This window comes from Amblyomma mixtum, chromosome 10 (assembly GCF_055824585.1).
Source record: "Amblyomma mixtum isolate Tamu chromosome 10, ASM5582458v1, whole genome shotgun sequence".
In the NCBI taxonomy this organism is placed as follows: Eukaryota; Metazoa; Arthropoda; class Arachnida; order Ixodida; family Ixodidae; genus Amblyomma; species Amblyomma mixtum.
Window position 1 is genome coordinate 176,396,514 of NC_143021.1, and position 21,728 is coordinate 176,418,241.

At 44.6% G+C, this 21,728-nt stretch overlaps 1 protein-coding gene across 3 annotated transcripts in view; it reads right to left on the reverse strand.

Annotated features, from left to right (window-relative positions):
- Positions 1-1,839: 1,839 nt before the first annotated feature.
- Positions 1,840-21,728, reverse strand: part of LOC149327828 (E3 ubiquitin-protein ligase RNF123-like) — a 50,607-nt gene continuing 30,718 nt past the window's right edge. For all 3 annotated transcript variants that reach the window (XM_089563269.1, XM_089563270.1, XM_089563268.1), the window contains 7 exons: positions 20,902-20,995; positions 20,048-20,187; positions 18,174-18,362; positions 17,028-17,188; positions 14,919-15,079; positions 13,195-13,360; positions 1,840-9,520 (listed from right to left, as the gene is read on the reverse strand). In XM_089563269.1, coding sequence (XP_089419395.1) covers positions 9,421-9,520; positions 13,195-13,360; positions 14,919-15,079; positions 17,028-17,188; positions 18,174-18,362; positions 20,048-20,187; positions 20,902-20,995 — 1,011 coding nt within the window. In that variant the 3' untranslated portion in view covers positions 1,840-9,420. The remainder of the gene's footprint in view (positions 9,521-13,194; positions 13,361-14,918; positions 15,080-17,027; positions 17,189-18,173; positions 18,363-20,047; positions 20,188-20,901; positions 20,996-21,728) is intronic.

Sequence of the window (21,728 nt, forward strand, 5' to 3'; positions counted from 1 at the left end):
CTTGCTGGTGTGTCTTGATAGCTGAACCTTCGCCAGTCCTCATGAAAACAGCAGACACATCTTGGCCGGTTGTATGTGCATATCACCACTGCTGCTCTCAGGAAAAATTCAGGGGGCACTTTGACTGTCTAAAGTGCGTAGAGGCGAAAGCGTTTTCCGCACCACTTTGCCTATGTGACACTGGTGACGTGACCACTGGATGACGTCACACATAATTGATGGCAAATTACTAATTAATGTCTAATTACCGATTAATCACCAAGCACTAATTGACTGCTAATTAATGGCGCTTAAGCTTCGCCTTTAGGAGTGGAACGCGACAGCGTGTCGTAGTGCTGCCGGGAGTCCACGGAACAGAATGCCACCATCCGTTCCTTGCGACACCTTGTCCTTTGAAGTCAACGCTTTTTGAGAAAAGGAAATGGCGCTGTAATTCCCTGCTGTAATTCCCAGTCATGAAGAAAGAGCGGCCTAATGAAGACACTGAAAATTGAATTTGAGGAAAGGAAATTATGCAGTAACTGTCTCACATATCCCGGTGGACACCCGTCAAAACACAGCTGCTGATTGCTAACCACAGCATGAGGCATTAAAGACACAGATTGCTAACCAAAGCATGAGGCATTAAAGGCTTTCGCCTTAAAAGTGTGTTAGGTTCATTTAAGAGGGGCAGCTGGTCTTAGAAAAAAAATTTTAATGAACTCAAAATTCTGGAATTTTTTAGGCAACATGTATTTTTGTGTGGTGATTCTAATTATGTTTGATTTCATGTAAAGCAAGTACTTGTACACTTCCGTGTACAAGTAGAAGTCCGTGTACAAAAAAACCGGTACACATCCCTTGATGTGTCATTCAAACCTTCTACCAGAAGACACCGCACCGTGAATGGGTTGTGCACACAACTGCACTGCCAAAACTGCATGCTGCAGCTTCCTGGTGGAAACTCTCTACAGTAAAACCTCTTTAATTCGGAGTTCAAGGGAGTGGGAAAAACGTCCCAATTATTCGAATGTTGAATTATCAAATGGCCCCTCCATAAGTGATAAAAGTCGTTTGGGTGAAAGTAAGATATTACGGTGCAAACCATGCTAAAAACTGCGTGGCGACCAACTTTCGGAGTTCTGTTAAATTCTCTCATCTGTGCACACTATTGGGGATGCTGGAAGCAGAGCTGCTCCATAATGGTAAAGGTCTCTGCAAGATTTTTTTAGTGTTCAATGCAGTAGTGCTAGCGCTCCTTCGCATATGGCGTCACGTAAGAGGAGGCTTCACCGCACGAACAGCACGTGACAAGCGATGTTTCGAAGCGCTGGAATAACGTGACTGAAATACCACACCGACGAAAGCGAGGAAATGCGCTTTGGTGCCAGGGCAACAAGACGTCTTTGAAAAAAAATATTGGTAACAAGGCAATCATCATTCCAAATGGCCTGATGGCCGATATATGTGCTGCCAATAGATGTCACCGCCGCAGGCTGGCGGTGAAACTCCGAAAACGAAACTATGCGGTTGGACTGTCAACGAAGGGCTCACCGTTGCACACATGTAAAAATGTCAGATGGGTGTAGTAAACAATAAAATATGCAATTCAGGCACATGGATGAGTACATGTACGGTCGTTTGTTGAGCAGGTTGGGAGTCCATTCGAATTTCCCGACGCCAGCCCCCCCGGCGTTCAAATAAACGAGCCTCCAACGCCATGGACTTACCTGAGTGTATGGCGAGACTCTGGCAACAGTACAAATCTCCCAACCAAACGGGGGTTGAATTAACGAGGTTGTACTGCATGTAATAGGTGCTATAAGTTAGTGGCGCGACAAAAATGACACCTCACGGAAATAGTTTGAGAATACTTTTTATTGTGATCACAAACAGCACTCAAATGACAGCACACTACAACATCACAGCTGTGTTGCTGAAGTGAAATGACTGATTCCGCCACGACTTTCAGCAAGTCGCCGCTGCCGCACAGAACACTGAGTGGCGACTGTGGCTGGTACCACGGATGTCAGAGGTGCTAATTGGCTTGATAAGCGACACAGTTTTTTAAACTTTTTTAAGTTGGCAGAAGTTGTGTCTAAGAGCTTAGCATACTTTGTTGCAGCAAATGCCTGTGAGTTGTGTGCTTAATATTTAATGCAGCACAATCTTCGAAATGTGCTATAGGGCATTGGCCAACAACAATACCAATTGGCTGAGCCCACTGGTATGAACTTCAAGGTGCCTAGGCCGACTTTTGTCACATGGTTGCCTCATGCAATCATGGTCACTGCAGAGATGGAACACACACGCAGTGTGCTTGAAGAGATCTGTCTATTGTGCATTCTACCAAAAACTATAGTCTGCAGTCTATACTGAACATATACTGCGCATAATAGAGTTTCTTACTATTACCTAGAGGGAAAGCTGGCAGCCCGTCTATGGGAGTTTGCATGGCGACCCCTCGAGACCACTTCAGCCACCATGGGCGCCCAAAGCATCATGGGGCGGTGAGCTACTTGTTGCGGAACTGCAACTTTTGGCCCAAAAATAATAGAAAAATAAAGCTGTTTGATAACTACAAATGTCCTAACATTCAATATCTGGTCTAATGATTGCAACAAACGAGCAGAAAAGCATTTAAGTGCAAAGTTTGCCCAAAATAAGAGACAACTTGCTCTCCTATTGGCCAAGTAATGAACACTATAACAACTAATATTTCGTAATTAACAGGCGCACTTTTAAAAGTAAATATGTTTTCAAAAAAGATGTTGTTGCTTAAATACTATAAGAGGTTTTTTAAAGGCATTTCGGAAAAGTGAAACCTTTTATTGGAGTCGTGTGTCGTCGCGTTTTCACTACTGTGGGTTTTGCACACTGCGTTCGCGTGAAAGCCGTCTGCGCACACACGAACAGAGTTTTCGGAATGAAACGTCTTAGTAGTGCCACTCCATGTTTCCGAAAAATTACGACTGTGCCGCAACAAGTAGCTCACCGCCCCATGATGCTTTGGGCGTCCATGGTGGCTGAAGTGCAGCGCCGCCAGCTTTCCCTCTAGGTAACAGTAAGAAACTCTATGCTTCGCATAGCTTTCTAAACTTCATAACACTGCTAGTCCTGTATACACCACTTGTGTTCACAGTGGAGCAGTTTGGCAACAATGGGTGCGGTGACAATATTTCAGATGTGTTGTGCTCGAGACTGCGCACACTCTACGATTATACCAATGAAATGTCTCATAACAAGCTCTCATTTTGCGTTGCTTTCATAAAGCGAGCTTTCTCGTATATATTTTCTGCTTTCAAAATACACAGCAAGCTGCTGGTTTTATGTATTATACCTTTTTCTGCGAGCAACTATTTACCATCCAATGAACATTCTTCACATGGCCTGTGTAGAATGTGGAGGCACTGCACATGTTAAAGGCATCACATACAATTGTTGGTCGAGATGCCGCTGCCGTGTCTGAGTGAAGCAGATAATGCTAGCATGGCTGAAGATGTGGGGCCCTTTTACGTTCACAGGCCTGATCAGTTATGATGTAGACCAATGCTGCAAAAGCTAGGTGAATGGCATTAAGTGGCAAAACCTGGACCATCTTAACTCTTTCACTACCATGGGAAACAGTTGACGGTCTCATCTATCGTTAGTGGGCAAGCAACGTTCTTAGAGGCATGGAACGGAAAAAGTTGATACTATGCCTGTCGCACCCAGAACCACACAACTAAATCGTAGGCTTGTGCATATGTTTTTTTTTTTTTATTCAAAACGAATTCGAAGCGAATATTTCGCATCCTTCTGGCACAAAAGCAAAGGCTGAATGGCACAATAAGCACTATCAAAAATTCGGGGGCACTTTGTTGACCTAAAGTGCGGTGAGGCGAAAGCCTTAAGCGCAGTGTTGCTGCTTGTGTCACTGATGTGTGGTTAAGATGCTAAGCTTCACCTCCAAGAGTGGAACGCGACAGCATCTTGCAACGCTGCCAAGGAGTCCACAGAACGCCATCGCCCATTCGGCTGGACGCCTTGCTTGTCGGTAAATTGGTTTTTGAGGAAAGGAAATGTATCTGTCTCCCATATCTCGGTGAACACCTGAACCTCACTATAAGGGAAGGGAGGAAGATGGGAGTGAACGAAGACACCTTATTCACTAGACGCGCCTGTGTTCATTCCAAACCATCGATCGAGCTGGCATGGCGGAGTGGTTAGCATGTTCGTCACGCACTCCGGAGACCGGGGTTCGATTCCCAAACTCGACCAATTTTCTACTCGTTTTTATTTATTTATATGGCCCGACTAGAAGGGTTCATTTGGCTAATTGGGTAATTAAGCAATTAACTAAATTCACTCCCACTTACTTGGAGCATCACTACACGATCCCTTTAATTGGTTGCATGGTTACTAGCCAAAGTACAATTGGCCCCGTTTGAAATTCGCGCACTGTGACGTCACGACCATTTCGACCAATTGAAAAGCGTGACATTTCTGTCGACAACTCCTGCTTACAACGATGAGGCATTAAAGGCTTCCGCCTTAAAATCATGTATTCTATCACACAAGGCCACTACAGCGAAAAAAAGAGAGAGCGCATTGAAGCTTTGTCAAGCTCACTGGAGCTGTGTCGACTTTCAGCAAAAATTTCCATCGGAAATTTGGGGAGTCAGTCGACCTAGGTGCAGTGCCAATGTATTTGTGGGGTGCGAGACCTATCTGTGGGACCTTCGACGGCTGCTTTTAATTGCAACGTTTCGCAGCTTTTGCTTTTATGCGGCGACTCCATGGACGCCTGCTAGGCATATGCACCATGTGTCCAGTGCCATATTGCATCAGGCGTCGGAAAAGGACACCCCATCTCCATGTGTCTCATGCTAGCGTCACTTGAAGCTCGGGCTGTTGCGCTTGATTGCCGAATTTCACGCAGAGAAGAGTGAATGCAGCAGCTGCAGTCAGCTCTCTAAAAAGCCTCTAAAAACAGCAACAGAATGCTTTAGAACGCTACAGAATGCTTCTTGCTTATATATTTCACTGGCTGAGATATTAGGTCACGATGCTACTTGCATAATAGAAACAGCATGACTACAAGGACAGAGAGAAGATGCAATAAAAGCAGTGACTACCAACTAACACTGTTTTCTTGGCAACCAGTCCAATTAGTTAGCCAAACTTTAGACTGTAGCAGGCTACCTGTGCCTTAGCTATTCACAGTGCAATCGGAAAGCACCAGCTTTTTATGGGAAGGAAAAAAACAAGTTGACTTACACAAGTGCTTAACAAAAGCAGTGTTTAAGTGCATGTCATGCAACGTGGAATAAAGCAAATATAGCAGATTTTTCTAGTTTCCTTTTGTCTCTTTTTTTTCCCATTAAAAGACAAAATACAGGCTGTTTATCCGATTAATTGCTTGAGCTTGACCACTGAGTCCATACTGACTAAACCATAAGACTTCCAAAATTTTGCACTGGTAATTTGCAGCTGCAGTTTTAGAATGAACAATACAATGCCATTATTTCCTTAACCATGCTAGCAGCAGCATAAGATCTGGAAAAATGAATTCAAAATTAGCTTCGACGTGAACTGCCTAAAACTATTTCGAGCACATTTGTTCACTGGCACAAGACTACGAACCCTAGCGAGCTTCTCCGCGCAAATTAACTCACAAATGTGCTACATCACAATTCATCAACAATCGTAACTTCATTTTACATCCATTTCTAATGAAAAATGTTCAGAATTGCTCGCAGTATGACTGAGCAAAGTAGCTCCACACACTGCATGCAATCCTTCAAGTGATTGCACTTTCGTATTCTTTTTAAAACACAGCTGGCGGCTAGTGCAAGGCTGGTTGGTTGGTTTATGGGGTTTAACGTCCCAAAGCGACTAAGGCTATGAGAGACGCCGTAGTAGAGGGCTCCGGAAATTTCGACCACCTGGGGTTCTTTAACGTGCACTGACATCGCACAGTACACGGGCCTCTAGAATTTCTCCTCCAAAGAAATTCTAGCCGCCGCGGCCGGGATCGAACCCGCGTCTTTTGGGTCAGCAGCCGAGCACCATAGCCACTGAGCCACCGCGGCGGCTGCTAGTGCAAGGAAACTGCACTGACAGGTGACCTGCCCGATCATCCCTCAGTGGCCAATCACTTTCATGCCCCGCTGTATTCAACAGAACGAAGACAAGTGCTTTCAACTGTGGACATAAATGAAACTGCAAATGGTGAGATAGTGAGGCCAGGCCCATGGACACTGCATCCTGTGTGCTAACTGAAAGCACTCTCCTCCGATGTGGATTGTCGTTAAATGGGTTACCAGTGTTGATGCAACTCCAGACACTTCAGGAGAACCATGCTCCTGCAGCACAGATATATTCAGCTTTCATCGACCCAGTGCTTATATGTTCCCTCCATGAAGATCTGTGTGCCGGAACTTCATCAAGACTTTGTTTCTTCGAACAAAGTTAACGAGTTTACGACTTTCAAACACAACTCTCAGCTCCCAGCTGCTCGACTAGAGCGTTACCTGAATGACATTTAAACTGAAGTCCTTGCCACTCAATGCCATTTACTTTGCTCGCTTGGCTTGAGTATTAGTAGAATGACTCAAGAACAAAGTGCCACAACACGCAACATTCAAGAACACGCGACACCGAAGCAGTTTTGTAGCCTAGACTTTCAAAGATGCACACTTGAACCTCAGTTTTAACAGATATCAAAGCAGTAGAGATTTTTGTTGAATAGAAGTGGTTCAAATAAACTGAGCTAAAACTGAGCAACTCATTCAAAAGCTAAACTGAGATTGCATCTAGCCGTCCTTCTCGAATCAAAAAAAAAAAAATAGTCTTACTGCTACTACAGCGTACGAATTAAATGCTTCTCGTAGAGGTTTGACTATACTGCGGCACTACACCAAATGCACAAATGCAAAGCAGTAGAGAATCTTCAGCACTGACAACAATGTTCGCTGTGAACTTGCGCCAAGCCCTTAAAGTTTGCTGTCGGTTGTAACCACATATAGTGCCAATGCACCGCTTTGTTCACATGATAATGTGTCGCTGCATGACTTGACTCCATCCAGGTACTGTTCTCAGCAAAACTTGAATCTCTGGCTGTGTGGACGTTTGCCCGGCAACAAAAGACGCGTTTATTGGCGATGAAATTGGATTTTAAAATCTCCCCGCCAGTTGATTCAAACTCGTGATATCCTTATCGAAAAGGACCGGTAGCCACCTTTTGAACCCAATAGCGATGCAGCCTAGCCACTCGGATTTGCACCCTAAAATTGGTGACAACTCACGTCTTGCACTCGCCAAATCGGGCGGTGATATCAACACCTATGTTTTGTTTCTTTGTGGTCTTTCCTGGCTTATAGAGCCTCTCTTTTCGGTGGGAGTGGTCTCTTTGTAATTAGAATGCTGTCCCCATATCAACTCAGGCCAACTTCTAATTGTCCTCATTGTGCCTTTAAAGTCTGAAAAAAAAAAAAGTTTTTTAAAAATGGTACGTTATGCAAGAATAACAAGCGAGACAATATTGCTGGCAGTTGCCTATTGCACACAGGAGGCACCTTTAAGTGTCATCAGCTAGCTTCAGCTACAACCGGCGTAGCGAGAAACAACAAGTACGCGAAAACAACACACACACACAAGCGTCGCCTCCTGCTGCATCAGTTGTTGCTGAAGCATGTCTGACCAACTTGCCCAAAAGCGTGCACTCCATTAACTACTAGCAACTAATAATTTAGGATTGAACAACTTTTGAATTGCACGATATCGGAAAGAAACTTCAGCTGAAAAGTTCTGGAAAGTCAAAAGGAGTCCAAAACGGAACATTTCCCGAAAAATTGGACTTGTCCTGAAATTTATTTATTTTTTTATCACAGTTCTAGCTGCACAAGAGACCTGTTATCGTGGTTGATAGATTAAGTGACTCATTTGGCATTATAGCAAGTCATAAGTGAAGAAACTTCTGCATTTACCTTCTGACCAATCAGAGTATTTACCTGGGTAGGCCTCTACCACATCTGGTTTTTCTTGCACAACAGCATAGGGAGGAGGCTTGTAGGAGTGCCGAATTGCAGCTGTTCTCACATGCCTACGGCAAGTGCAGTCGTCAAACCTTTGTTGCAAACCTGCCAGTCTCAGAATGCTCATAACAATGCACAGCACAGAAATTATGGATTTTGTATGAAATTAAAAATGTCTGCAAAGAAAACTGCTTTATTACTCTTTCTTTCCGTAAACAAAGGAGCCAGGAGCCATCGAATCACCCCGCCCTTTCTTTTTCAGTTCCTCATGGCTTTCTACAACTCTGTACTTGTCCTCCAACAGTTGTAGGAGCTACTTACTTAAGGGGGGACACTGGTCTTAAAACTGACCTTTTTATTTGTGGCTAAAATCTTATGAAATTTTGAACACAGATGTGTTTTTCTCTTCTGATTCCAAATATGTAGCCATAATTGAGCTCGTGGTCTTAGATCAAAAGTTATCTTAAATTCTAGAGTGTAATTGGGCAATTTCTTACACAGCTTTAATAAACTTTCTCATTGCATTTTGTTGCATGAATTGATAGCCAGCAGATTCCCATACCTGATGACATTCTTACTTTTTTTTTTGTTTAGGCCACGTATAAATAGCAATTTACAATTAGCTTAACGAGTTGCAGTGTAAAATACTGCAACCTTTTGCTCTCGACATAGTACATCAGGATGACATGCCTTTAGAGAAAAACGAAGAATGTCACCGGGTACGGGAACTCTCTTGCTATCAATTCATGTAAATAAGAGCAACAAAATGCAACGAGAAAGTTCATTAAAGCTGCGTAAGAAGTTACCTAATCACATTCTAGACTTTGTAAGATCCAAGACCAACAGCTCAATTATGATTACATATTTGGAACCAGAAGAGAAAAACGCATCTGTGTGCAGAATTTCATGAGATTCTAGCCATAAATGGAAAAGTTAGTTTTAAGACCCTCGTCCCCCCTTAACCAATCAGTTGGTTAGTCATGGTTCAACCAGCACAAAGCAGCCACCAACAACACTGTGTCGCTTTGAAACCTAAATGATACGGCGCTTTTTTGAAAAGCCAGTCACAAGTCACGTAGAAGGACACCTCATGTATGTGGTATGCTGCGGTACACATCACACAGTACTATGACCAGAACTGGCAAAAAAAACTTGCCAAGCAAGGAAACAACTCAAATAAGCACACAACAAAAATGAGGGTTGTGCCTCATTCAAAAAACACCAACAGCAGAGGTCCTGCACAAGCAGAATGTCCCTCGCACACCGAGATATCCCCGTACTTAAATACAACAGTCTTTACAATCACCAGCTTCTTCTCCTCCTACTGTACAGTAGTTCACAAGGTGAATAACCCTAGGCGACTCAATTCTGCTAGGCAGCGAATGGACGCGTTTGCGGAGTTTGGGGTCCAACGTTGCCACGCTCACTGTGGGGGCAGTGTCCTGCAAGGGTCGAGCTTCTCCACGACAGCCTTGCAGAAGAAGCACTCCTTGCTGTTTGCCAGGTGGGTCAGGATGCAGACACTGCAACGTCAGAAACGGATGTGTGAACAACAATGAAGTACACAGCATTTAAAAAAAATTACGAAGAACTTTACCGGCTAAAGTGGTGAAAGGCGAAAGCCTGAATGCTGCATTCTGCTACGCGATTGTTCACTTCACATTCTGTTGGTGCATTAATTAACTGCCAATTAATGACGCTTTAGCTTCGCCTTTAGAAGTGGAACGCGACAGCCTGTTGCAGCGCTGTCAGGCGGTCCACGGAACGCCACCACCCGTTTGGCGCAATGCGTTGCCCTTTGAATGCAACGCTTTTTGAGGAAAGGTTGTACACCTTGCTCATCGGTAAATTGGTTTTTTAGGAAAGCAAATGTATCAGTGTGTCATATCTCGGTGGTCACTTAAACCTTGCCGTAACGGGAAGGGAGGAAGATGGGAGTGAACGAAGACACCATATTCACTAGACGCGCCTTTGTTCATTCCAAGCCATCAAGCTGGCATGGCAGAGTGGTAGCGTGCTCGTCTCGCACTCCAGAGACCGGGGTTCGATTCCCGAGCTCGGCCAATTTCCTACTCGGTTCTATTTATTTCTGTGGTCTGACTAGGAAGGTTAATTAGGCTAATTGGTTAAGTAAGTCCCACTAACTTGGAGAATCACTATACAATCCCTTTAATTGGTTGCATGGTTAGTAGCCAAAGTACAATTGGCCCCGTTTGAAATTCGCGCACTGTGACGTCACGACCGTTTCGACCAATTGAAAAGCGTGACATTTTCTGTCGACAACTTCTGCTTACAACGATGAGGCATTAAAGGCTTCCGCCTTAAAAATGTTGATCTGTTTCAGCACTGTGTAACGGAACATGTCTACTTGGGGCATGTAGTGACCGCAGATCCGGATCATGAGAGGGAAATAACTAGAAGGATAAGAATGGGGTGGAGCGCATATGGCAGGTTCTCTCAGATCATGAATGACAGTTTGCCAATATCCCTCAAGAGAAAAGTATACAACAGTTGTATCTTACCGGTACTCACCCATGGGGAAGAAACGTGGAGGCTAACGAAAAGGGTTCAGCTTAAGTTAAGAACAACGCAGCGAGCTATGGAAAGAAAAATGATAGGTGTAACAACGTTTAGAGATCGGAAGAGGGTGGAATGAGTGAGAGAACAAACATGGGTTAATGACATCCTAGTCGAAATCAAAGGAAAGAAATGGGCTTGGGCAGGGCATGTGATGCGAAGACAATAGATAACAGCTGGTCCTTAAGAGTAACGCAGTGGATTCTGAGAGAAGGCAAGCGTAGCAGGGGGCAGCAGAAAGTTAGGTGGGCGGATGAGATTAAGGAGTTTGCGGGGATATAGCGGCCACAGCTGGCAAAGGACAGGGTTAATTGCAGAGACATGGGAGAGGCCTTTGCCCTGCAGTGGGCGTAGTCAGGCTGACAATGATGATGATGAGTCAAGAACAATTTAAGCAGCAAATGATTTTAATCACCTCCCCAATCTCCCCTAGTATTTTAACAACTGCAGTTTAGTCATGTCCTTCTGCACACTGTATTGCTAGTTCCTACCTGAATACAAAGATAATATTAACAGTTTGTTTTACTGCTCCTTAAAGCAAGTTCATGAGCTTCGCATGTCTACACAAGCAACTGCAGAAAGAATGATGCCAAATAGCAGAAATAAAAACTGAATGGGTCAAATGAACTGCTAGTCACATAATTAAATGAGTACAGGATAGTATAATGATCTCATAAAATATCCAAGTGAGTAAGAAACCCAAGAGTGAAAAATAAAACAGCACAGCTCAACTAGCATATAGGTATGCAACAGATGAGAAAAGTAGCACTAGAGATGCACTAACTGCTGTACTACAGCAGAAGCTCTCATTCTTTTTAGGTTCAAGGAAGCCCAACAGCTTTCAAAAGGTGCTGCAAAGCACTGTGCATGCATACAGGCCCCCACCCCAAAATGCAATGACCCGAATCTAGTTATTAATGAGTGGCTGTATAGTCATATAGTCATGCAGTCTGCTATAACCAATTACATTAACTAAACGCAAAAAAAAGCGGGTAATGGAAAAGTGAGCGTTGAGGCACTTACGGACACAAGTTTTATCCATCACTCACTTCGTCATGCTAGCAAGAACATTGAATTACTGGCTTATACTTCCATAGTACGGTCCAAGATAGAATATGCGTCTTTCATTTGGAGTCCTCACCAATCTTATCCACATAACAACCTAGAATCCCTGCAAAACAAGGCTATGCACTAGATTTATTTCAGGTAAATAGTCAACTTATGAAAGTGTATTGGGAATCAAGCAAGATATCGGCCTCATTTCATTAGAGCCTGGAAGGAGAACAGCACGCCTTGAACTTATAAAACCTGTAATATACATATTTCCACGAAATGACCATAATTACAGAGTTGAACCTCCATTTGCATGTACTGACTTTTGCATTTGGCTATTAACAAATGGAATTGCCTCCGGAAATCCATCACAAGTATTACTGGCCACACCACTTTCATTAATATTGCCGCCGCGGTGGCTCAGTGGCTATGGTGCTCGGCTGCTGGCCCGAAAGACGCGGGTTCGATCCCGGCCGCGGCGGTTGAATTTCTTTGGAGGAGAAATTCGAGGCCCGTGTACTGTGCGATGTCAGTGCACGTTAAAGAACCCCAGGTGGTCGAAATTTCCGGAGCCCTCCACTACGGCGTCTCTCATAGCCTTAGTCGCTTTGGGACGTTAAACCCCAACAAACAAACAAACTTTCATTAATGCCCTAGAAAGTATTTATTGTAAATACATTGTTAATTCGTATTCTGAGATTGAAATGTTTTTGAAATCGTTGTTGTTTGTTCTTTGATTACAACTGATGTTTGTTATCATTTGTTTTATACTTCAGTAACTTTATGTTTTCATGAAACCGACACTGTTGTCTACCATCATATTTTGCTTGTAGCAGTTTGCTGTACCTACTTTACATGTACACTGTAATATTTCTTACAACCGGTTTACATTTGCTGTAAATGTATTTTAATGTAATAAGTTATCCTTGCACATTTTTTAAGGTGTAAGCTTTGCTTGGCTCATGAGTGTGGCATGGACAGAAATTGTAGACAGAAGTTGTCCACATGAACTGTCAATCATAAGTTGTAGGTAATTAAAATAAAATGTAAAAGCTGATTAAGCAACACTTGATAAGCAAGATATATGTAATGGAATAAAGAAAAACAATAAATAAATAAAACATAAAACGTAAAAAAAAAGACAAATGGAGGGAGAAAGAGAGGAAAGGGAAAGGACTAATGGAGGGAGAAAGAGGAAAGGGAAAGGCTTTCGCAGTTCGGCTTTTAAGCAGACTTTAATGCAATCCTGTAGTTTCTAATCTTGTCTGCCACCCCCCCCCCCCCCTCCCTAATGTAATGCCCTGACTAGGGCCTTCAGGGTAAATAAAATAAAAATGAAATGAAATGAAAAGGTGCTCAGGGAACCTGAAAAAAACTCCATAGGACCGAGTTTGCGGACCCTCGCGCTACAGAGAAAGGCCAGCGTAAAACGTTGAAGACACTACGGTAAGACAGAAAGACTACAGACATTAGAATTCACAGCTTGAAATAGTACGCTTCACAGCACTGCCTGCCAGAGCAAGAGAAGAGCAGCAAGACCAAGAAGTGGTGTCGGATGTGCACTCACTGACAGGACTGGTGTCCGCAGGGCACGAAGCGCACCGAGTTCCCCTGCGCGTAGCAGATGGTGCAGATGTGGTCCTCGTCGAAGGTGACCGGTGGCGGCTGCCGGCTCTGCACCAGCTGCACCAGCTGCCTCGCCTGCTCCACCTCTTCCTCCTTCACCTCCGAGTCTGGGCACATGCGACACAGCATCGCACAACTGCGATGAATCTGACGCACCTTCTATAGTGGCACTTAGCAGAAGTGCTATCAAACACGCACACAAAAGCACATCAATAGACAAGATGACTGCGTGTCTCCCTGCTTTTAAAGTATTCTATGCCAGAAAATAGGGTGCCAACTACGTCAACCAGAATTTCAGAAAAACCGGTTCTGCTTTCTAGATCAAGTTGTACATCGGTGTCCTGATAATGAAATCCTAGGTGTTCCGATTACATCCTTTCCTACACTCTTCTTGCTGGTTGTCTTTTGCTTTTGGTCTGCTTCTCTTGTATCTTGCTTCCCTATCAACAAGGTCCATAACAAAGGTGGCAGGTACTCATTGGATTTGTGGTTTGGTTTGGTTTATGGGGTTACGTCCCAAAGCGTTTACGTCCCAAAGCGACTAAGGCTATGAGGGACGCCGTAGTGAAGGGATCCGGAAACTTCGACCACCTGGGGTTCTTTCACGTGCACTGACATCGCACAGTACACGGGCCTCTAGAATCTCGCCTCCATCGAAATTCTAGCCGCCGCGGCCGGGATCGAACCCGCGTCTTTCGGGTCAGCAGCCGAGCACTCCATGTCTGGCAGTGGAGTGCTAGTATACTAGCAGCCTGTTTTGTCCACAATAAGCTGAATGATGGCACTATCCGCTACACCTCGAGCATCTACTTCTGCGCACCTAAAATGATTCTTCGCCCAGACCGCAAGAGATTGGAACGACCTCCCCGCTGAAGCTTTCATCCATCCTGGCCTGGAATACTTCAAATCATTCATCACTGATTTTTTTCAATGATATGTATGCCCACCCCTCATGTAATGCCCCTAGTGGGCCTTTGAGGTATTAATAAATAAATAAATAAATAAATGCCCAACCAAGAAAGCAGAATCTGTTGTGAAAAGGGCAGTGGCACCAATTGTAAACACAGCAGTGGAACACGTGCTGGGGAGTTCTGCTTTCATTGCCATCACATCACCACAGAGGACACAGTACTAACTTAGGATATATAAGCGGGGACCACAGCCAAACATGTACACTATTATCATGGAAAACCAACTACCAAATTCTTCCTCTCCATGAAACTAGACCAAAAACTGAACTCAGATTAATTTCTAACAGTCTTAGAAAGTGGCGCTGCTATCTGTACACACACACGCACAGGCGTGCATTCGGTACTGCCATCTTCACTGTGCCCTCAGCCAATTCACTCCGGCTGTAGGCACAGTAACCCACTAGTAAAAGCATACCACCTGCAGTACAAAAGAATGCAGAGGCTGTCACATTTAATGCCACAGTGCTTTGAGCACAGCTTAATCTTCGGTGCATGCAGGGCTTAGGTTGCCAAGTGTCAGCCCCAAGTGCACGTCATTGAAATCAGCCTTCTCCCCAAAACTGCTGATGGTTCCTTTTCATAGCCTCTGCATCTTCCATAGGACTACCAGAAGTGCACCATGTACATCTGTGCAAGTGTCTGTAGCAGTTGAACGTAGCTGCATGCCAACGAAAAGTGCATCGTTTTGACTCACAATTGGCGAGTGAGAAGACTGGCGTGCTGTCGACAGGCTCCGGCTCCTCCGCAGCACCTTCCTGCATCACTAGCGACGTGGGCCCACCACCGAGCAGGAACTCCAGGGATGACAGCTGAAAGCATGGCTCGGCAAGCAACCCAAGAAGGGCCGTTTCACGGCTGCAAATCGCATCAGTCAACTCCGTTAAATACCAACGGTAGTACGCACCTACGCAATGCCATACCGATGCAATTTTTTTTCTACACTATGAACACTCAAAGTAGCTTTCAGCACAAACTTTCATACTTTTCAATGGACTCAGATTTTTTATTATTTTTTTTGCATGTTAGTAACACTCCCAAAACTAAGTGCAAAAAAAATTTTACCACTATATCTCAAGAACTTTTTTCTACAATTTTTCTTCTACACCTTGTGAAAAGGCTGCTGACTCAATAAAGTGTGATAGAAGACTGGTTAAACCTTCACTGGACTCTTTAATGTATAATAGGTGCAATGACAGTCCTAGATGTTTTTTTTCCCCAACACAAATTTTTAGCAGTAATTTTTTGCGGTGCAGTTGTCGTAGACCTGTGTAGACTGCAAACAAAATATCACACAAAGAATTTACAATTCTTCAAACTCATAAACTAAACACTTAAAGCAGATCTGGGAGTTCAACAAAACAGTCCTAAAGATATCAGCTCCACAAGGCGAGCAACAGCCCAGAAAAAGCAGTACAATATTGACAAAAAAGCATTAAAGGTGCACTGAAGAGGAATCTGAACTTGTCTTTTTGCCACGGGAACTCAATCTACACGTTCCTAGTATTCTTAGAAACTGCGACTTATTGCCCTGTATGGCCGATTTCCCAAATTAAATCGAATTAACGGCCGGCTCCCGCCCTTTTTTTTTTAATTCTGCCTCGTACGGTGGGCGGAGTCGACCAACGCGTGGAGTGCCTTTCACCCAGTCCCGTGGCGGCTTGCCGCTCTGCCATCGGCGGAGTAATACGTAGTAGTCCGTAGTAGGAAATAGTCCGCGCGTATTTTTATTTTTATTTCTGCGGGATTATTTTGCGGCTATATTATCTGCGAATGAAACTATTTATTCACGGAAACCTAAAAAACAAAATAAAGCGAAAGCAAAGCCTCCACGGAGCCGGCTGCAAGGCACTCCACGCGTTGGTCGACTCCGCCCACCGTACGAGGGAGAATTAAAAAAAAAGGGCGGGAGCCGGACGTTAATTCGATTTAATTAGGGAAATCGGCCACACAGGGCAATAAGTCGAAGTTTCTAAGAATGCTGGGAACGTGTAGATCGAGTTCCCGCGGCAAAAGGACAAGTTCAGAATCCTCTTCAGTGCACCTTTAAAGTCAAGCACCATGTTTGCTTTTCCAAAGAACACCAAGGGTGTAGCCCTTGGTGTGGTTTCGAATGAAACATTGCTTGGCTATCTAGTTTTTCGTCTGGTGCACTTCTGATGACTCCTTTTACTGCATGGCATACTTTTCAAATGCTTGCAGTAAATTTTTTGGGGGTAGCAATGGTACCCTTCCATGACTCCCATTGCACAGTTTCCAACACTGATAAAGCCATTTTCCACAGACGTGCTACCAGCGGAGCCTGAAGTGTTCGGTTACGTGTCCAGAACACCCTCCATGATAAGTTCACATGCAGCACCCCCCGTAGAGTGGTTTTCTCACCATTCATGACACGTCTTTCGCTTGTGGCTGCCATAACAAGGTGCTGTTTTGTACTTTTCGAACAAGTGTTGTTCCATGATCATTGAAGTCCGAACCCAAAATAGTATAATGTGCTACGAGCAAGTGTAGCTAGTTGAGCGCAGGAGTGGATGCTGCATCATCGGCTCTGCATCTGCTGGGCGGCAACCGCGGAGGAGGCCAATGCCAACACAGGAAGTCATGCGACGAGACCTTGAAGCTTTTACTTTTTTTGTGCATTTGGTTCTGCGCACGGGCTTGAGCTGCGGCCCCAGCTTTGAAGAGGAAAAAAACAAGCTTTCCACCGGACCAAAGGTAGTGCTGCTCGGATGCGGTGCCACAAAAGTGAGTTTGAAATGATGAGAGGCTACACTGCGTACACCACAGAAGGCAACAGCAGCCTCACCTCTCTACAGACCCCTTGAGCAGGAGAGCTACCAAGATGCCCGTCACAGCAGCGACGATGGGGAAGTGGTCAATGGCTTCCAGACCTGCCACGTCCATGCCCACCACCAGGTCAAAACAGCCGCACCGGGAAGTGACTCGGTTCAGGATGTGGCTCAACACCTGTGTGGACAGAACCGACAGGAGAATCAAGAGATGTTCGTCCATTGGGCGAGGTTTTGCATACTTAAGGCGCGCTCGATAATTCATGCAGTGCCACCTAAGCCTCAGTGACTCTCTGAACAAGCATAAGCCTAATTTCAGCCAGAAGTGAAACCCGCCGTCCTTGTTTACGAAGAAAAACATACGAAACAGACAACAGGCTAAGTCATCATGCACTGCTATGCGCATGTGTGTGCAAAGAAAAGTAGAATTTTTTTCCCAAGGTGTGGGGAATCGAACCCAGGACATTTAGATTATGAGACGAGCACGCAGCCCATAGGGCACAAAAACGGATTGCTTCTTGGCGAACAAGGGTGGACGTAGTATGTGTACGTAGTTAGAAAGGAAGGGGAAAAAATAAAAATAAATACTAAAAAGAATGCTTTTTGCATTCAAAGCATGGAAGTAGTCTGAAGTGCCCTCCGTACCTTTTTTTTTTTCTCTTCTTGACAGATTCGAAGATCCACTAGGTCAATGATGCAGAATTTTCATTATCATACCATCACAACAACACATGTTCACTCGCCGTGAAAAGTAAATGGGAAGGCGACTCTGTCAAAAAAATTTAACTTCTTTAAATCTAAACCATAACAGCCCATGCTTGTTGGTGCGCAGTGCAATTCACACAATCACAGTTAGGCTGCACATATGTATTCAAGGATGCATGAATTAAGCAAGGGGGGGGGGCAATGATTAAATTTTTTTGTTAATATTGCCTTCCATTTACTTCTGACGGCACCTGTGCATTTTAAACCTTCAATAAAACCTAATGAAAGGCTTCACAGGCACTAATCTCCCACAGCAAGTCATAAAAACAGGAAAAGAAACAAACCCTAGAGGCCTTACTCTTTTGAGACGTTCCATTTTTAGTAAAGCACACAAAATCTGAAGCAATTCCAAAGCATTAAGCGACAATGCCACGTACGTGACAGCCGGTTTCTCATACCTGGAAGATGCGGGCCAGCAGAAGTTCAGAGTGGGGCCTAGCTGGATTTGTGACGAGGCTCGGCGCGACATTGACGACCATCTCGAGAACACGGAGCAGGCCCAGCGACAGGTCAAAGCAGGTGGCGCAGATCTTCAGCTGCTGCGAGTTGATGAACACCCGCTCGGGTCGGCTCTGAGCATTCTGAATCTGTGCGGGAAGGCAGAAAAGAAAAAGGCAAACCAACGCTTCTAGCTAAAGCACGCGCTGGGCATGACTGTCAACACATAAGTCACGTCATCACCACTGATAGAAACATCTGAGGCATGTAGCCTAGCATGCCTATACTTTTCTTGGCAGCTGGAGACAGCCATGATGAGAGGATATCCCACTAGAATTCAACCACGTGTAACGTCACGAGGGCATGTTCCTGCCAACACCCGTCTCTCCACTCCCCTGTGTGATGGGACCCAGTTGCCTTTGTGGTACTGCCTGATGCTGACAGGCTAAAAAGTGATGAACCACACTGCTTCTGCAAGCTTTTCCTTCCTCCTGTTGTTTACTTCTTAGTCAAAGATTTGTAGCTTGGCACAAACTTTCCCAATACTAAAAGAACTGTCATCCATGCTTCTTGGTCCATGCAAGTGCCTATTCTCTGCGGCAACTTTTTCCGTCAATGGAATGTAAGCTACGGAGCTGAAACACGCCCCCTCTCTTCTTATGCAGTGCATAACAGTCCCCACTTACAGCTATCAGTTTTCGCTTAAAACATAGTATATCGTCAGTATTCATTATTTAAGGCATATTTCAAACACAATTGCCAAACTTCAACCTTAAAAGTCAAAGAAAAAAGTTTTCTTGATTACAGTGAATTTACTAGAGATGGCTAGAGAGAAGCTTCAATAAATGACGCCAGCTCCTATAGTGAAATGTAGTTACCGCAGGGAGAGCATCGCACCAGGCGGCCAAGCGCACTGTTGTGCGGATGAACTATCTGGCGGAATCAGACAACTACAGAGGCTCCTTACCAATAGCCATGCCTTCATGGCCAAGAAAGGCTGGTGCCAAGTGTAGCAAAAATAGAAGGAACCCAGCAGCCAGCTTTCCTATATGCTTTGCATGCAAACAAAGCTCGGTACAGCCCACATTACGACACTGCCTCCACCATGAGCCCAACAACTGCATTTCTTTGCTCAGCGCTCCACTCTGCCTAACAATCCTGCTGACATGATCCCTTTAACAGTGCAACAGTGCAATGCATCCCTGCTCTAGTTCAGAACTTTACGGCATTTCTATCCCCTTTCAAATGTGCGCTCCAAGGCCTTTGAAACTGAGATCATTTTGGTGAAAAGTGTATGAAGCTTTGGTGAAAGTCATCATCTGAGCCCCTTGATGCTGAAAAAGCTAGCCCTAGACAAGAGGCAATTACAGCGAAAAAAATAAACAGTCTATGATGTTTAAAAACATTTTGGAAATGTACAAGAAAGCGTGCATGCTTGGTTTTGCTTTTCAAGCAGCCGTAGTTTATTTTCATGCTTAAACCTAACGATAACATGAAACTCCAGCATGAAACTGCACCAGCAACAGCGAAAGCCTACAGAAGGTGGAGGGACATACCATAAAAAAGCAACCACTTCTGACCACAGGAGCTTAGACATAGCAGACAAACAAGTTATAGTTGACTCTCAATAGTTAAAACTCAAAGGAATGAAAATTTGTTCAAATTATGCAGAGTTAAGGGAAGCCTTTTTTATTTTTCTATAATACGCTTTATGCTGACAAGACCAAGCTCTCACCAATGACAATTTGCGTGGAGCAAGTGGTTCTGAAAAATTTCGCACACTTCAATTTTGGATGTGCACAGTGTGCGTGCACAACCTGAGAGAAGTGCTCACCTCCTGAAGCATGCTGATGAACTGCGAAAAGGACCAGTTGAGCTGAGTCAGTACGCTGCCCAGGAAAGCTGACGCCGGCTCTGGGTGGTCCTCCAGCCAACGTCCGATGTGGTTCTGGAAGAACACGCTCGGACAGGGGGCTGGCCCCCCAGCGCAGAGACAGAAGAATCAGAAAGCCACACTAACCACACTCAACTCAACCGCATACAACCACATCTACTACAACGTGGTCCCAGTTAGACCTCAGTGATGCTGTGACTATATACGGCGTGTCTGAGCGAGTATCATGGACAAAGCGTTAAAGTTATGTTAAGCCTAGTTAAGCCTAAAAAGTTAAGCCTACTCTTCCTCGGTGAGAAATTCGCTTTCTTTCACTTAGCAAAGACTGCCACAACTACAAGAATAGTCAGTGCGTTCCCACAGCATGGCAGATCAGTTTTTCTCACATGTTACAGTGCTCAAACAGAACACCTGGCAGCAAGTTAACTGCCTGAAGGCTGCATTTTGTTCTGAGGGGTGTGTGAAGAACGCTGCCAGAAATGCTGTTCATGATGTGCGATGTAGACGACAGAGCTTGAAACTTTAAGAGCCCCAAAAGCAACACCACAGTACATTTCCAGGTCAGTGCTTCATTCCAGAGATCAAAGCAATTTCCTGGAAGCCAGCATAACAATGCAGCCTCACTCTACTGCTGGTATGTCAGCATGAGAGCAGTAAACGCAGCATATTTCATCCACCTCTACAGTCATGCATATAACAAACATGCCTGAAAATGCATCCTTTTAAATTCTTGAGAAGAAACTAAACAAACACAATTACACATGTGTGCATGTGCACGTCAGTTGGTGCCTCACCAGGGTGGTTGGGCAACGTTGACTCTACGGGCCTGGAGGCCATTCTTTCAACCAGGTGAGGAGCCACTGTGTAACGGAAGGCATATCCACAGCCCTAGAGTGACACAAGAACAGAGAAAAAAAAAGAAAGAAATCACACTCACTCTTCCCTGTACCTAGCCTACTTGCAAAAACAGCACAATATACGAAGCCAGTTCATTTAACTTGTCAGGGATATCTGAAAGAAAAAGGCAGGATAAATGAAGCAACTGACAAGTCGGATTCAGTAAATGAGCCATGATACGGGCAAGGGCAAGCATAGAATGTGTTCCAACAATCCCTGAAAGATGGCTCAACAAGGATCTACTTGATGGACAACTGAATCCCTATTTCTGTGCACAGACCAGACGCCACAGACCAGGTGCCATGTGACTCACGGCACTGAATTGCACTCTGCGTGAACCTCCAGAAAAAAAATGTCCCTTCATCATGCAGCACCCAGTCTGCAGACTGAAAAATTGATTCAGGCCATCACTGGATCCACCTCATGTACACGACAGCAAAAGTCACAGCCATGTCATGGCATAAATACCCTCGAAAGTAGAGTATTGGAGATAACTTCACCAGCGAAAGAACGAGACACGAGGGGAAGAAGAACACAGGACAACGCTGGACTAACAACGGAAGTTTACTCGACAAACGGCCAACCTAGGTCACCAGAAGACGCATGCGTATCAGACACACCAAACAAAACAAACAGATACATAAGTGGCAGATCACCGAGGAGTAGATACACGCTCCAACAATGGCAAACAACAAAATACAGATAATATGTCTATCGATCTTGC